This window comes from Microtus pennsylvanicus, chromosome 17, assembly GCF_037038515.1.
Source record: "Microtus pennsylvanicus isolate mMicPen1 chromosome 17, mMicPen1.hap1, whole genome shotgun sequence".
NCBI classification, from domain to species: Eukaryota; Metazoa; Chordata; class Mammalia; order Rodentia; family Cricetidae; genus Microtus; species Microtus pennsylvanicus.
Window position 1 is genome coordinate 28,572,574 of NC_134595.1, and position 17,267 is coordinate 28,589,840.

At 48.0% G+C, this 17,267-nt stretch overlaps 1 protein-coding gene across 10 annotated transcripts in view; it reads left to right on the plus strand.

The window, feature by feature from the left end:
* Hdac4 (histone deacetylase 4) overlaps positions 1 to 15,171 on the plus strand; it is a 263,727-nt gene extending 248,556 nt beyond the window's left edge. For all 10 annotated transcript variants that reach the window (XM_075952184.1, XM_075952183.1, XM_075952187.1 and 7 more), the window contains 3 exons: positions 9,335 to 9,419; positions 10,240 to 10,381; positions 10,628 to 15,171. In XM_075952184.1, coding sequence (XP_075808299.1) covers positions 9,335 to 9,419; positions 10,240 to 10,381; positions 10,628 to 10,667 — 267 coding nt within the window. In that variant the 3' untranslated portion in view covers positions 10,668 to 15,171. The remainder of the gene's footprint in view (positions 1 to 9,334; positions 9,420 to 10,239; positions 10,382 to 10,627) is intronic.
* The last annotated feature ends 2,096 nt before the right edge of the window (positions 15,172 to 17,267 follow it).

Below are 17,267 nucleotides of genomic sequence, written 5' to 3' on the forward strand. Positions count from 1 at the left end.
CCTTCTGGCTGGTGTATCTGGCTCCGAACTGGCACAATTCTTGCTTCAAAGGGCTTGCTCACATTGCTTCCCTGTGGGTGGTGTGCAGGTGCTAGGAAGGAGCCAGACAGGAATGGGGAACTTAGTGCTGGATGGAGTCTGCAGCCCAGGAGCTGCTGGGTCTGTACCCTCAGGTAGCTCAGACTAGCCTCAAGTGTCGCATGCAAGCACGTTGGTCTCTGGGAAATAGTGGCAGGTGGGTCACCAGCTCTGAGGCCCATGGCCCTGCTGCACCTGCTCCTCAGTCAGGAGTTCTCAGGCTGTCCCCACCCTGTAGGCCAGGGTCTAGATGGCTCTTAGAAGACTCTCTGACCTGCCAGCTCAGGGCTGCTCTTGAAGACAGCAAGGCTCTAACTGGGCAAGGAGTTGTCAGAAGTCCACAGACTACCACAGTCATAGTCAAGTACATTATGAGTCATCTGCTCTGCACACTTTATTCTAGAAAGCACAGAGAGGAGGAGAGAGTGAAAACTCCTGTCCTCACTGTGTTTAGCTTGTATGCTTGTGGAACCAAAATGCATATTCCTGTTTTGGTATGAACCCCATTATAAGAGAACCACCACACACACCTGGCTCCAACCTCTGCCCCCGTGCTACCTATAGGATGTTCCTTCATCAGAGGAAGTGGATGCACATCTTAGCCAAGGCTTTTTGTCAGTCCCAGAGTACACTGAGCAAACATTGAGCCCCACCCAGCTCTCATGACTGACAATCCTCCCTGCCCTCCTTTGCAACTGGCATGAGGGAAAAATAATCTAAGCACAACAGACAGCAGGTCCCTGAAGGGGCAGTCAGCCACAAGTGTTCACGTGTTGCTGGGGAGGGGAATAGCAGAGGGCCTGTTCTGTGTTCCCCAACCCTACCTGCCCAGCAAACTTGCTCCCACTGGCTTCCCTATAATCCTAAATGTGAAAGGGCCACCAGAGTAGTTAGTGTTGTTTTCCAAGATGTATTTCATATGTACACAGGTTCCTGCGGCATTCACCTTAGACAGTGTCCCTCATGGGAAAGACGAGAGAGAGAGAGAGCACACAGAGTACCTTTTTACTGTGTGCCTTCTAGTCTGAGGATGGTGGAGATTGAGGGGTTTATGGATGTGTTAAGGGCATTGGCAGGTGCTGGCAAACCAGACCCCAGCCTACAGGGTAGAGACAGCCTGAGAACTCTTGATGTGTCATTGGGCAGCAGCCTTCAGACGCCATGAAGAGCAGGTGCAGTAGAGGTCACAGATCTCAGACAGAGCTGATGACCCATTTGCCACTATTACCCAACAACTGTGCTCAGTGCTACAGGAAACCTAGGAACGGCAGCCAAGCCAAGTTTCCCACAGCCTACTGCAGATCCTGACCCTTCTGTGAGATGCTGGGAATTAGAGGTCAAGGCAGAGGCACTGGTTAGGTGTCTGTGGCTCGGTGGAAGCCTCTTGTGCACCTTGGCATGGAGTTATGTGGATATCCCAGGAGAGGAGGGGGCTAGATAGTGTGAGAGGGCAGAAATGCCAAAGACAGGGAAACTAGAAGACAGCTGTGTGGACAGCATGGAGAGGCTGGGCCCAGAAATCCAAGATGCAGCAGAGAAGAAAATAGGGAGGAGGCAGATGCTTGAAGGATCTGTCTGAATCCCAGAGCTTCACCCCAGGTTAGCCTGCACTCTTAAAACACTGAAACTGTTACTCTATATGCCAAAGACAGTAGGAAAAGCACCGCTGTGGTCCTGAGTTCCAAGGCCCTAATAAGGGATTTGCGCACACACACCTGACGGGGTATCTGCTAACTATCAGCCCAATGAATAAGGCCAGTATGGGACAGGGAACAGCTAACTTAGTCTGACAACAAGTTGACCCTCACAAAGAACCAGAGGAGAGCTTAGACCAGGCAGGCAGTCTTAATGGTAGCCTCCAGGGTGTTGGGTCCTAGGTAACTCCAGAAGTCAGAGCTTGGCCATCCTGTGGTGTAATCCAGAGGTGTAAATCCAAAGCAAGGAGAAGGGGCAGAAGAAAACCCAGCCACTTTTGGACACAGTTGTAGCAGAGCTTCCCAGTAAAACTCAGCTGATAACTAACTGTGCAACTAGCTCCAGAAGAGGAGCTGACCACACTGTAAAAATAAGATGCCAGGTAGGCCTACACTATAAACAGACATAATCAGAACTACTTTATGAGCCTTATTCCGAGTCAGCCATTGGCAAGGCTGTATTCTGCAGGGGATGGATGGATAAGTGTAAGGTGGCACAGCCAGTGAAGGGGTACCCATGTAGCTTTTATTGGGCCTTTGAAACCTCCTGGAAATGTGTCGTCCAGCCCACTTGGTTATCAGGCAGGCCCTCCCTAAGTGTTGTGTTAGAAACTGCAACACACTCTGCGTCCCTCTACCAGCTGCTCTGTTTCTCATAGAGCCTTGTGCCGCCTTCTCCACTGTCTATTCTGCACTGACTCTGCATTTCCACATACTGTCTCTCTGCATTATATAGTGTTGGGGCAAGGTATTTCTCACTGGTAGATTCCAGGTTTCCAGAACAGTAATTGGCACTTTCTAGATTGTTCAATAAATAGTTTTAAATACAGGAATAATCACACTGCTTTTGCTCCTGTGGCTCTGGAGTAGTGTATGTGGGTGAGTACAATGGTACCTCCAGTATTAATTTCTGTTGAGGGTTGCTCTGACTACTCAGTGCCTTTGTTTCTAGCTCTATTTCTGGATTGCATAAGGAATGTCATTGGAATTTAGAGAGGGACTGCATTAAGTCTACAGATGGCTTACAGTAGTATGGCCATTTCACAATACTGAGTTTCCCAAACCGTGAATGTGGGAGGTCCATATTCTAGGGTTTTTTTCCCCTTCAATGTTTATCTTTTTGTTATAGAAGTATCTCACGTCTTGTTTGTTTTTATTTTAATTTTTTTAACTGGCTTATAAATGGAAATTGTTTTTTCTCAGCAAATTTGTTAATGTATATTTAAAAGTGTTTATTTTTGTATCCGGTTTTGCTGATAGTGTTTATCAGATTTTTTTATCCTGTTTTGCTGATAGTGTTTATCAGATTTAAGAATTTTTGGTGTATTTTAAAGTTTCAGATCTAAGAATTTTTGATACAGTATAAAGTATGGAGTAGTATTGTAGGCACAGGAATAATTTGACTTATTCCTTTGCTATTTGTATTTTCCTCTTGTTGTTTTGGCTAAGGTTCCAAACACTGGTTTGAATGAGTAGTGGTGCTGCCTGTGGGGCTGTTGTATGTGGGCTTTATCATGTTGGCGTCATTACGCTACTGTTCCGGCTGCTTTTTCTGGTAGGATGTGATACTGAATTTTGCCACAGACTTTTTCTTCAGCTGTTGAAATAATTATGTGAGTTCCCTCGGTTCTGTGTCTATGCTATATCACACTTAACCAATTTACCCACATTGAACCATCCTTAGTTGCCTGGAATGAGTCTAACTTGGTTATAGTGTGTGATCTTTTTAATGTGTTGTTGAACTAAGTTTGTACTTTTTTCCCCAGTATTTTGCATTCATATTTGTTCATCAAAGAAATGTGCCTGTAATGTTTCCTTTTATGTTATGGCCTTACCAAATTTTGGTATGAGGACAATACGGTACTGGGACAAACAGCCATGCACAGCCATGGAGTGGAATGAACAGGCAGCACACTTTCTGTACATGTGAAATCTGGAAACATTAAGAACAGTATATGACAGGGCAGCTGTTGGGAAAGAGGAGGGGGCAAGTGTGGGTGACTGCACCTTAAACCTTAGATGAAACCCATGATTGGTAAGCACTTATGGTAAACAAAGGAAGAGCACCTCAGTTAGGACAGGGTTGGCGTTTTGAGATGTGTGGAGCTCCTCTCCCTGTGCTCCCACCTTCCCATCACTAGAGCAGGGCCATCATTCATGATGTACTCTTGACAGGTTGACCCCCATGCCTGGAGCGCAGACTCATCATAAGATCCCAAGTGTCCAAATGCAGCATGGTCCTTCTTCTGTGCTCAGGGAAACACACGGAAGCTTCATCACTGAGAACGAGCCCCTCTGTCCTGTCTCCTTTCTCCTGGGGACACAGAGCATCTCACTGCTGAAAGGCCACTGTAGTCCTCCTTTCCAGGTTTCATGTCAGCTTTCATGGAGAGAGATTTTCCAGGAAAGGGAAAGAAAAAGCAGTTGAGAAAGATTTCAGAGCAGCTGGCACATGCAGAGAGCAGACATATAGCCAGCTCAAATGACAGTTGGCCCCTTGTCCATTCTATATGGACACCTGCTTGGAAGGAGCCCCCGAGTCCCAGGGTGGTCTGCTCAGCCACTGCACTGAGCAGTGCTTCTGGGAGGCAAGTCCAAGACACTGGTGAAAAAGCTATTCTGGCACAACAACTGAAGATGGAGAGCTGTGGCTGGGGACTCTGGATGTCACAGAGGCTGCTAGTATGGTGTGCATTCTGCACACAACATAGCATGTGGCCTGTGGTGCCCTGGGTATGCTTACTAAACTTAATTTAATGTGGGGAAAGTCTGGTACAAGAGAGGCCAAAGAGAGCTGAGGAGCCAGGATTCTGGAAAACCCTCCACGGCCTTCTGGTGAACCTTGTGAGCATGCACTGTTGGCACACACCTCGCTCCAAAGTGATGTTAAATGTGTGTTTTGGGTATTGTGTTAAGTGCTGACCTTAGCTCTGCATCTGTGCCGCAGCCATGATCTAAGGGTCTCTCTGTTCTATCCTTGCTTCCCATCTACAAAGGGCCTTGGGCCCTGTCTTAGTTAGGGTTTCTATTGCTGTAAAAAAGACACCACAACCCCAGCAACTCTCATAAAGGAAAATCATTTAATTGGGGTGGCTTACATTTCATCATAGTGAAACATGGTGGTTTGCAGGCAGATATGGCGCTGGAGAAATAGCCAGATGTCCTGCATCTTGACTAGTAGGCGACATGAATTGGTCTGAGATACTGGGTGTGGCTTGAGCATAAATAAGACCTCAGAGCCCACTTCCACAGAGACACACTTCCTCCAACAAGGCTACACCTACTCCAACAAAGCCACATCTCCTATAGTGCCCCTATCCTTAGGGGGACATTTTCTTTCAAACCAGCACGGGCCCCATGCAACCAGGCATCGGTCCTTAGGAACATTGCCATCTGCTCATGGGGGGATAAATTTAAACTCAGGTCCTCAGGCTCACACAGCACACACTGTCCACTAAGTCCTCTCCCCAGTGTTTGTGTGTGTGTGCGTGCATGTCGCGCGCCCTCTGGTACATATGGAGGTCAGAGGACAGCTTCAAGGAATCAGTCCTCTTTCATCAAGGGGGTTCTAGGGATTGAACTCAGGTCGCCAGACTTAGTGCAAGTACCTTGACCCACTGAGCCATCTCACTGACCCCCATTACTGGTTTCTGTGACTAATTCTCTGTCTCTTGAGTTAGTATGCTTAGATCTCCAGGCATGAGAACATGAGCGTTCATGGTCTCTATTTCAATTCCTAACAGACTATTGTCATATAAAAAGGAGGTATGATTGTGTACATTGTACTTGCTTCTGGAATCACATGTGTCCACCTAACAAGCTTACCAATCTCTTAGCCACTCCTGCTTCCTGGACTGGTTTGTCTTCTCTGTCTCAAAAATGCTCATTGGTATCTCCTACCATGGTGAACGTTTCTTTGTGTCTCTTCCCAGTACCTCACATCTTAAGCTGGTTTATAAAAGAGTATCAAGCCATCCTGTTCTTTGGGTGAACTGAAGCTCTGTCGCTACCATGCAGCCTTCTTTACACCCAGTCACAGTCAGCCCTCAAGTCTCTGTGCTGCTGAACATTTAAGGTGCCTCTCGGCCTTTTGGCCAGCTGCGCCCAGCGACCCTTGTTTTTGTCATTGACTTCCAGCCGACCTCCTAGATTTCTTATATATCTTTGCTAAACAGTCCAAAGCTGAGGTCTGTTTCTACACCAGTTGTAAGTGGCACCTTGGTCATTTTCAGCTCTTCTGATCACTTCTCCAGTCTCATTCTGTCTGCCTTGTCTTATAGCTCCCAACTTTCCTTCTTTGCCATCTCTTAATGTGAGCTGATAAGGATCCCTAAACTCCCTGTATTCCCAGTGCCCAGTTGAAAGGTGCAGCAGGCGTCCTCCCCATGGGCCGGCACTCTTAGCAGGGTCGGGAGGTTTATTCCTGGGGAGCCAAGGCCTGGACCGCAGTGGCCTCACTGGGATCTCCAGGATGAACATATGACCTCTATATTTAAGAAACTGTTGTTCATCGGAAATTCTAATTTAACTAGATCTTCGTGTTTTTCTGCCAAACTGGCAGCCAAGTCCTAGCCCCTCCCAGGCTACATGCCTTCCTCTCACTTATTTAATTTCACTACTGGACATTTTCGTTGCTGTCATGTGTCACCCACGTTGGGTCTGGGCCACACTGCACTCTGGAGATTTCTTTCCCCATTACCCCTCATTTCCTGCCTTCCTGCAGGACATTCTTACTGTGTCTCAGGAATATCCTGTGGGTTTTCTCTTGGAAAAGGGCAACACTCCACTCTGTTTTGAGGAGATGCTATGGCAGCTTCACTGGGCATATGATGTAGCCAGTGTCCTCTTGGCACAGAGCCGCTGCCCTTTGCTTGTCTTGCTGTGCGTGCCCATTGTCCTGACTGGAGATGACCTGCTGTCTCTAGCTACTCTGAGGGTTCTGAGTCTGCCTTTGATGTTCTGCAGTTTGTTTCCAGCGTGCCTAGAGATTTCTGGTTTTGCTGTCCCTGCGGACCTCTTCCCTGCCTAAGCCTGGGATTTCCAGCACTGGAGAGGACATGGTCATTTATTGCAGGATATTTGATCTCACTGTGACACTCCGAAACTTAATAAAGTTAACCTTGAGTCAGGAGGTGGAGCCAGTGATTAGCTGACTATAATTAGCCTAGAGAAACCAGGAATTTGGCTGAGAAGATAAAAAGGAAGGAAAGCGTGGGATTGGAGTTTGGCACTTCTTTTTGGGTTTAGGACAAGTGAAGAGACACACCTCTTGCTCTGTCTCCATCTAAAAAGCAAGGATAGCTGGTTGCTTCTGGGCTTCTCTGATCCTCACATCTGACTTCTGAGTCTTTGCTGGTCAATAGTGGGTTAGTTTAAACCTACATACATATCGCAGCCATGGCAGAGCCAGGGCCGCAGAGCCAGAAGGCCCTCCAGGCCACAGCCGACAGAAAAACATCAGTCATTCCTTCCTCCAGTGCTCATTCCTGAGAGCTGGGGAACTTTGCTGGGGCCTCTCTCTCTCCTGAACACTGGCTGCTCTGCCTCATCCCTTCAGCTATAGCACCACTGTTTGCACTGCCCAGCTTTCCGTACCCTTATATTCTGGTTGTTGGTATTACATGCAGGTCAGAACTCTGGCTTCCCGAGTCTACCAGGTCAGGTTCAGTGACCTCTTTCTTTCATCATTGAAAACACATTGAACGTGTGTAACTACAGTCTTTGATAATACAGATGAACCTTTTATTTGGGGTGGGGGTGTCAGTGACAATGCCTAAGTGCCCGCACACCAGTCAGAAACCTTCCCCTTTTTCCAACCTTTCCACTACTTGAGTCTTTTGTCATAGCCTGGAAACCGACTCTCCTCTGAGTGTCCACAGAACTCCAGGTATATCTGGATGTCACCAGCTCTACACAGGACCCTTCCTCTGTTCCACCCAGGATCTAGTGTTGAGCTTGATTCTTCTGCACCCCTTGGTCTCCCCTGCCTGTCCCACCTCCCATCATGACTCTGATGACCTCGGGAAATTCTGGTCAAGATTTTCTGGAATTTGTCTCAGTTAATGTTGGCCAGTGTAAGTGTAAAATGTCCCTTACAAACTTGTATGTTTGACACTGTTGAGGAAGTTACATAACTTTTGTCTGCAGGGCCCTCAGGCAGTTTGTTTTCACCTGTGCTCCTGCCTGGTTGCCTGTGTGGCTGCTCTCCCCATTGCACCTCCCTCCAGGATTTACTGAGCCCTCAAGCCCTAACCCAAACAAACCCTTCCTCCTATCACAGCAGTGCAAAAAATATGTGTGGGGTTTTGCTCATGGTGATAAACTTGGGGAGGGAGATGTCAGCGCCTGACCATTGTCAGTATTGCACCGTGAGGCTGCACGGAGCTGTATTCATTTCAGTTACCTTGCCTTCACTTGAAGTCACCTCTTTTCCCCTGTATGAGGTATAGGTGGAGAAGCAGTAAGTTCTGTATCCTGGAATTATTAGCAATTCTATCAGGAATATCTGTCTTCCCACACATACACTTACTTAATTCTGTGTTTATGCTCGGGTTAGAGTTTGGGTGATGACTCCGTGCTGTGTTAGCTCAGTGCTCACTGAGGCCTGTCCTAACTGTGGCCGTGAGACGCTGTTCTACATTGACCCTCTGTGTTTTCTGGTGTCCCTGTGGCTTGTCTTAAGCAGGTCCTAATTCTAACTTCATTGGGTGCTGCAAGCTTCTCCAGTCTTTTCCTGCTGAGCCTGACCTCAGTCATTGTTGCTTTAATTGCTGAATAGCTTGAGGTTAATGCCATGTTGGCTCCACTAGTTGGCTGTATTGAGTGCTGTCTTCGGTTAGAAGGTCGTGCTTCCTGGGATGTAATTGGCAGCACTCACATGCAGCCAGTTTGGGGATGGATGTCACACAGAGGGATGCAGTGACTTGGCCAAATGCCCTGGATCAGGAAGCCCAACAACTATACTTGGCAGCTGTGCAGTCAGGTTGAGGCCAGGCAAACTCAGGGTGGCTTTATTTTATGGCTTCAACCCAGAGCCGAGGTAAGATCAGCTTCCCTTTAGAACTGGCTCTAGCTCTCCCTTTTGTGTGTTCTCCCTGGTCTCTAGGCCTGTCTGCAGAGCTATTGTTGGAGCTCACTCTGCCCTGGGTTATGCCCTGGGTTATGCCCTGTTGTTAGTCCTGTCATCTGTGAGAGACCTACTCACTTCCCTCCACTCACCTCCATCCTCCACATCTGTGAGAAAAGACAGATGAGAGATCTTGGGCATTGCAAGGCCCGGTCATAGAAGTGTAGCTTCAGAAACTGACCGTTCTTTCTCTGCTGAGTGGTACACAGCGATGGCACCAAACTGACATCCTCTGCAGCCTCCTTCTGGAGTACAGTCCTTTGTACCCTTAAGGAGGAAAAATATGCCGGTCGTGTTGACTTTTTAGAGTTACTTTATCTTCCCAACAAATTACTGTATCTTTGGGAGCAAAGATATCTCTCTGAATATCTATTAACACATACATAGTTTATATGCCATCCATTTCCATCATAATATATCTGTGTCTCTCTTACAGCTTGAGCCTCTGCCAGAAAAGGTTCTGCAGCAAAGACCCAATGCCAATGCCGTCCACTCCATGGAGAAAGTGATGGACATCCACAGTAAGTGGCTGGCCAAGTGGTTTGATCATGGGGCCCGGGGTAGGAACACAAGGTCTCTTTTTCCCTGGCATTTGATGAACAAGAAGAGACTCCTAGAACCATTTCCTGTTACACCGGGATTCAAAAGAATCTGGGTACCAGTGGTTCCAAGTTACTTCATTCAGATGCCCAAAACCAGCATGCTTTGGATTATAAATCCGTGTCCTGGACCAGAAGTACCTTGCATAAGATAGAACCCATCTCCTATTCAAGTTCCAAATCCCAGGGCTAGGCAGCAGGCACACAGCTAGACACCCATGAGGCACCCTGCCTGCCCCAGGTATACCTGCTACCTCTTGTCTGGGCTCTCTGGTCTGCCCATCCTGGTACAAAAGCTACATAGATGATGCACACCTGAAGGCTTCTCCTAACTTCCCATTGGGCCATTCAGTTCTGGCCTCAAAGCTATTTCTCCTGACACCCCTACTCTAAAAAGCTGCTCAGGCAGGGCTCCCTGTGCTGGGTCTGGATTTGGTTTATTCCCAGCATCTACAAGGCTCCGGAGAGTAAACCCCGGGAGTCTGCATGTGCCTGCTCCCAGAATTTCTGCTTGCCCACAGCAAGGCAGAGACCTGTGAATGTGGGGAGCCAGGCCCCACAACAGTTCCAACCCAATGTCCAGTGGCCTGTGCTGCAGATAAGTGTGTGTGAGTTCATCACCAGGCAGCACTCTTCAGAGAGGCACTTTGCAGGCACAAGTGAAAGTTTTCATTGGGCCCAGTGACCTGTGAGCCAAGCCAGCAGAAGTGGGAAAGTCACTGAGTGCTCCCTCTTCCCTCAGGCAAGTACTGGCGCTGCCTGCAGCGATTGTCCTCCACCGTGGGGCACTCTCTAATTGAGGCTCAGAAGTGTGAGAACGAAGAAGCTGAGACTGTCACCGCCATGGCCTCACTGTCTGTAGGCGTCAAACCTGCTGAGAAGAGGTAAGCCCCTGCCCATGCCCTGGGAACACCTGTTCTTGAGGACCTGCCTGAATCTTAACTGTGTGCACCCAGCCTTATGCCAGGCTAGCCCTGCATAGACAGGACAGATGGTGGACATGCCCACTGACTCTCCAAACTAAAACTATCCACCAGAGAACTGGGGCAGGGATCTCAACAACTCTGTGGGAAAGGAAGCCTGATTGCACAGGGCCTCACACACCATACCGGACCCCCTTCTCTCCACAGATCAGAGGAGGAGCCTATGGAGGAGGAGCCACCACTGTAGCCCTGAAGCTGCTGTTCTCTCCTTTGTTTGTCTGTCTTGAAGCTCAGCCAAGAAACTTTCCCGTGTCATTCCTGCGTTCTGCCTTGGTGCTCTCTCTGAGTGCAAAGGGACACCAGGCGTGCAGCAGCAACGGGAGGCCTTTCCGCCGCCCTGGACCACAGGTCTGGAGACGCACACGAACACCAGGTGTGGCAGAACATGGAACACAGGACAGCGCGCAACACACAGGCATACAGACATGCGAAAAGCCAAGCACACGCTGGTGGGTTCCCCAGGGGAAGACCGCGAAGGAAGAAGCCTGTGGCAACTGAGGCAGAGTTGCTGAATCGAGTTGACATGAGGAATGAAAATCAAAGATCTAATAATACAGAAAAAAACTTGATTAAAACTGGTGCTTAACATTTGATTCTTACCCACAATCCCACAGTCTCCGTGTAAACCACTCAACTCATCTTGTAGCTTTTTTTTTTTAAACAGAGAGTTTTCTATGGCTCTGGCCTGCCTTGTGAACCTTAGTGGGGTGCTGTGGGGGTTCACAGCTTAGTGAGGGACAGAGTTGGAAGAAATTTTAAAGAAAAAAAAACTGAACAGAACAGAAATGTGAGCCTGGGAGTCAGCTGGAGCTTCTCGAAGCCATCGGAAGATGCGAGTTTGTGCCTTTTTTTATTGCTCTGATGGATTTTTCTGTGGCTGGGTTTTCTGAAGTCTGAGGAACAATGCCTTAAGAAAAATCACCAAGAATTGGTGTGACAGTGTCCTGTGGCTGGCTGAACTGGTGACACTGGCCTGGCATTACAAAAGTATACGCCAGCCACTGTCTCCAGGGGCCACAGTACAGCCAGCCTTGCTTGGTTTGATCGCTGTTTAAGGAAGATGAGGTAGTTCCAAAAGCAGCGAACACCGCCGGCAGTTTTGAAGTCCACCACATTTTAAACGGATCCAAAGTGTTCTTTTCTCATCCGTCACGTAGCGGTCGAGCATCTCCATTCGGTTGTGAAGCATGTCGTAGGCACACTGCAGTGTTACGATCGGAATGCTTTTCATTAAAAGCAGGTAGCATGAAGTATTGCTTAAATCTTAGGTATAAATAAATATATATATGTATAATATATATTCCACTGTATTCCAAGCTAAGAAACTTGATTCTTATGAGATCTTGATAAAATATTTATAATGCATTTATAGACAAAGTATATATAAATATATATAATAAATTCAGACCGCAGAGGTCCTGGCAGGTGAAAGACATGTGTGTTAGCTCTGAGGTGCTGAGGGCTGGGGTCTGGATTGAAGCCCAAGGAATTTTGAGCTCCAGATTGGCCAGCTTCCAGATCGCCAACATGTTCACCCCTGGGCAACTTCCCTACCAGTTTGTACTTTAATTTTAATTATTTTCTATCGAAGCCTCTGCCCTCTCCAAGCCTCCATGCACATATGTACCTGATGAGTTTTTATAGCAAAGGATATAAACTTGCTGTTGATTTTTGTATGAATTTTTCACAAAAGATTCTGAAGAAAACATTGTTTTGTGGTTTTTACATTTTTCCCCCTCACCATTCAGCAGTTTTCTGAAGGTGGTAATGTCTAAAACTTTTTCTTTCTAAATTCTTTCTTGTACATTTTTTTTTATAACTCTGAAGGTTGTTTTTATGGTTTGGTTTTGTTTCTTTTGTACCAAGCAGAGCGCTGCTTTGCGCAGGACCGCTGCTGTCATGCTTGGTTTTCAGAGTGAACCTCTCTCTCGGGAATGAATAGCACGTCTGCTTGTGCCCTTGCCTTGTCTTTTCAAGCTCCACCCAGGAGCTGCACAGCCAGGGGCTTCTGTCCTGCAACATTAGTAGTATTACAAGGGCAGGCCCTAGGCCACGTGAGCCATGAGGGCGGTCGGCATTACTGAGCGTGGACTTGTAACCACTCCGTCAGGATAGAACTCCAGCTCTAGTTTCCCAAAGACCTTTGAAGCATGTCCACAGCGCCTGGCTCGGAGCCCGGCCCTGCACCTGTTCAGGGGCTTCCTTTGCAGCCTCACAGCCCTGGATTTGTAGCCCGCGGCTGCTGAACCAAGGCCCTTGTCACTTGAGCCCGTAGGAGCACAGGGTCCTGAAGGACAGTCAGTCTTTGTCTTTGCTCTTTTTTTTCTATGACAACTGACTTTTTACTGCTAACTTTTTTTCTAGCACTTAAAGCCGCCAATTTCATTCCAAAGTATGTGGGGTTCAGACAAGAGGAAGTGAGATACTCAGAAAGGACACCCAGCTGAGTATCTAAGTTTCTGAGTTAGGTGGCATTTACAGGGTAATGTGACAGACAAGCTGAGCACACATTCTTGGACTTTTGATCGCTGGGATGCTGTGAATCAGTGCTAAGGCAGTGGATAGAGCGCAGGGTAGAGTGATCTTGGGGCATGTCTGACTCCTTCCTCCCTGTGACTACTCTGGCCCTTGGCAGAAGGAGCCAATCTGAGAGAGCCCATGTGGCGCCTCCCCTGCCTGTGGCACTGCATGGTGGCAGAGGCCAGCTAGCTGCTCTTCTGGCCGCCTTGGCCCATTTTCTGCACACCCTGCCGCCTGCCCTCTTTGTGGCAGCCACGACTTGTGGGGAGGTACACATCATCTTACTTCTTCAGGTGGCCAGGGTACTGTGAGAGGGACTCACTTTGGTCCCAGTAAGTCACCCTTTGATTCAGGGGCCTGGCCAGGGAGCCAGCTCACTCCAGCTTCCCTGTGAGCTGAAAGCATTACCTACCACATAGCCTTTTCTTCCCTTTGAAGACACGTGGCCCTTCCCCACCGTTGTCACCCAGGGCAAGGGAGGGCAGAAGGTCGGCCTTGACCTCCAGGGCAGGACCACAGCACTCCCCTGCCCGGACCTTGAACCTTCCACCTTCTCCCTTCCTTTGCAAAGGCCTTGGTGGGTGCTGGCGAGGGAGCCGGGGGAGCAAGCACTTTACATCCCTTTAAGGGAAGCCCGAAGACACCATGTCCTCAAGATGCTGGTGTTCACTCACCCTTGGGTCTTCCAGCGGCAGCCTGAGAGCCCATGCCCCACCAGCAGGTGGCTGTTACCAAGGCCCCACCCACAAGGACGTCTCGGGGCTCTGGCTTCCGAGGGCCGCTCAATCAAAGTGTTTGAGTTTTTCTTTACTTTGAGATCTGTCCCCACGAGAAAGGACCATTTGCAGTGGTCTGCGCAGCACTGGTGATAGACTTGGTTGTGTTTCTTTCTGTCAGAACATTCCTTCTTCACTGGTCACAGCCACGTGCTCATTCCATCCTTTTTTGTAGACTTTGGGCCCATGTATTTTATGGGCATTGATACATATATAAATATATAGATATAAATATATAAATATATTTTTTTAAGTTTCCTACATCTGGAGGTTGCATGGACGTACGCCGGCATGTCTTTATATTGTATACAGATTTTGCACGCCAAACTCGGCAGCTTTGGGGAAAGAGAAACGATGCCTTTCTTTCCCCTCTCATGATGTTTGCAGATGCAGAAATTTTTTTCTGTAATACAAAACAAAACCTTGAAGGAGAGGAGGGGGGAGTTTGAGTCTTATTGAACTTATTCTTAAGCAAATGTACTTTTTATCGTAAGAAAGTGAAAGGACTACTTACACATGCGTCACTAAGAAGAGTTTACCTAGCACCTTTGACAGGGAGTCGATTGTATCCATGGGCAAGCTCCACATTCAGACCCTACTGCCTGTCTCTCAAGCTGCTTGAGAGGATTTTGTTTTGTTTTGTTTGTTTCTTTTTCTCTCCCTACACGGGGCCAGGTGCACCCTGCCTGCTGTCACTGGCCCCTGGTTGAGAACCAGGGGTTCAGGTGAGTGTCCGTCTCGGCACAGCCGTGTTGACGGGTTTGTTCCTTCTGGAAGACACGGGGCTGGGGTTCCACATTGAGCAGTCCAGGCCTTTGTGAGCCCTGGGTCTAAGCGATACTTGGCACTGGAGGAAACCATTTCTCCCTCTCAAGGATCCGGGGCTGCTCTGCACCCGGCCTTGACGGCCTCACTGGCCTCACATTGATCAGAGTCTCCTATGGAAAGGAAAGAACGCAGACAGGCCTTGTTCTGGGGCGTACGCTCTACTGAGGAGGCGCTGTTTTCCACTCTGTACGAATGTTAAACACGCTGTTTCTATGTATGCACAGGAGGCTGACCTCACTCAGCGAGAGCTCACTACAGAAGTGTGGTCGGAGCCATTGAAGCGCTGCGACACGATGCTGTGTGGGCTCCGCAGCCACGACCACCTTCACTCTGTAGCAGCCTGTTTTCTCTTTGGTTGTCTGGACCTCCCCTCGGCGGCGCTTTCTCCTCTTGGCGGGGTTGGAGGTCACGTTTGGTTTTCTCATTCTTGTTTCATTTTGTGTGGTGGGTTTCACTGACCGGCGGTGTCCTCTGGCGGTCACCTCTTTCCACCTCCCGGGTCCAGTGTTTGTACCACATCACACACTTGTCACTCTTGTGGTGTAAATAAAGACTGCGTTAATTGCCCTCCCATCTCTGCTCTCCGCTTGTGCTCTCTCCTTCAGCATGTGCGTGCCTGGGACCCCGGGGACTGACTCCTGTGCCCGTGGGAATCATTGGGCCCTTCACTTGGACATCTATCTAAATCAAGGGTGGTTTATTCCTGTGAAGAGACCCCTTACTAAGAAACTCTTACTAAGAAAACATTTAATTGAGGTGGAGACTTAACAGTTTAAGAGATTCAGTCCATTATGATGAGGGGAGCATGGTGGTGTTCAGGCAGACATGATGCTGGCTACATCTTGACCAGAAGGCAGCAGGAAGCCGACTGGCTGTCACTCTGAAGGAAACTTGAACAAAAGAGACCTCAAAGCCCACCCCCACAGTGACACACTTCCTCTAACAAGGCCACACCTAATAGTGCCACTCACTTTGGTAGCCATTTTGTTTCAAACCACATTCCACTCGCTGGTCCCCAAGGACTTAATAGCCATATCATAATACTTCAATCCGACTTCACATGTCTCCATAGTCTATAATATTTCAAAGTCTCTTCGGAGACACATGGAAATTTCTTAACTGTCCCCCTGTAAAAATCAAAAAGCAGGTCACATGCTTCCAACATACAATGGCACAGGTATACATTACCATTCCAAACTGCAGGGAAGGGAACATAGGAAGTAGTATTGGACAAAAGCAAGACTGAAAACCAGCTTGGCAATCTCCAAACTCTGCAATTCCATGTCTGGTAAATGTTCCTTTGATGACTGCAGCATACTTCTTTCTCTTGGGCTGGTTCCACTCCCTGTTAGCAGCTCTCAGCAGGTATCTGTGACGCTGTCATCTCTAACATCTCGGGGTCTCCAAGGCAATCCAGGCTTCAACTTCACAGCTTCACACAATGGCCCCTCTATTAGGCCTCCATTTGGGGATACCCCGATAGGTGTCTGGCCTCAGTGACTTTATTCTTTAACTCCTTAATTTTATCCTTAACTCTAAATTCAGAACCACTTAGAGCTGCCAAGTTCTGCTGCTTGCTGGGACTGGAACATGGATCGCTTGTTTAATGACATCTTCACCAGCTTTCTATATTCACTGCCTAAGCTTGGATGACCTTGAACTTGCTCTGTAGACCAAGGCCTGCCTCAAACTCAGGTCTGCCAACATGTCTTCCCAGTGCTGGCATTAAAGGTGTGACCCAGCGCACTGGGCTCCAAGCTTTCCTTTAGTTCCTTTTCACGAGTTGGAAATTTAACTGGAGGGGATCTTGCCCGGGATTACCACTCCTTTGTCCCATTTCTTAATCGTTTATCTCCTTGGGCGTAGAATTTTAATTCTATTCCACTTCATGGTGCTCTTTTTCTCCTTAAATTTTTCATTTTGTAATTTAGCCTGCTCAGCTTACGCTTTTCATTATAAATCTTCATTAGAGTTACCACCAATATCTACATGACATTCCATACTAGGATGTTTTGAGATTTCCTCTGCCAACAATAATCTAAAACTCTTCCCTTTCGCTTCAGGCAGACTCTCTGGACAAGGACAAAAGGCAGCCACTTCCTTCACCAAAATATCATAAGAATGATCTCTAGGCAACACACTAAACAACTCTGAAACCTCTTGAGTGAGCCCCCAACAGCTTTAATATCTCTTAGCACCTCTGTCTTTCATGCTCCTACTAGTATGACTCATTAAGCAGTGCTTAACACATCTCACTCCTTTCATAACCCAAAGTACCAAAGTCCAAATTCTTCCAGACAAAAACATGGTCAGGCCTATCGCAGCAATATCCCAGTCCTGGTACCAACTCCTTAGTATTTTTATTGCTGTGAAGAGACACCATGACAACTCCTATAAATGAAAACATTTGAGGTGGCAGCTTACAGTTTGAGAGGTTCCGTCTATTATTGCAGGGAGCATGGTGGTATGCAGGCAGACGTGGTGCTGGAGCTGAGAGTGCTACATCTTGCAGGCCACAGTTAGTGTCCTCCCATGCTTTGCTTGCAAGTCAGTCCCTTGTAGTCTCATTTCCAGTCCCCAGTCATTCAACGCGTTTTGCTATTGTCTCTTCTGAAGTTGTTTGCAGGCAGTGATGAACTGGTTTAGAACCACCCCCAGGGGTG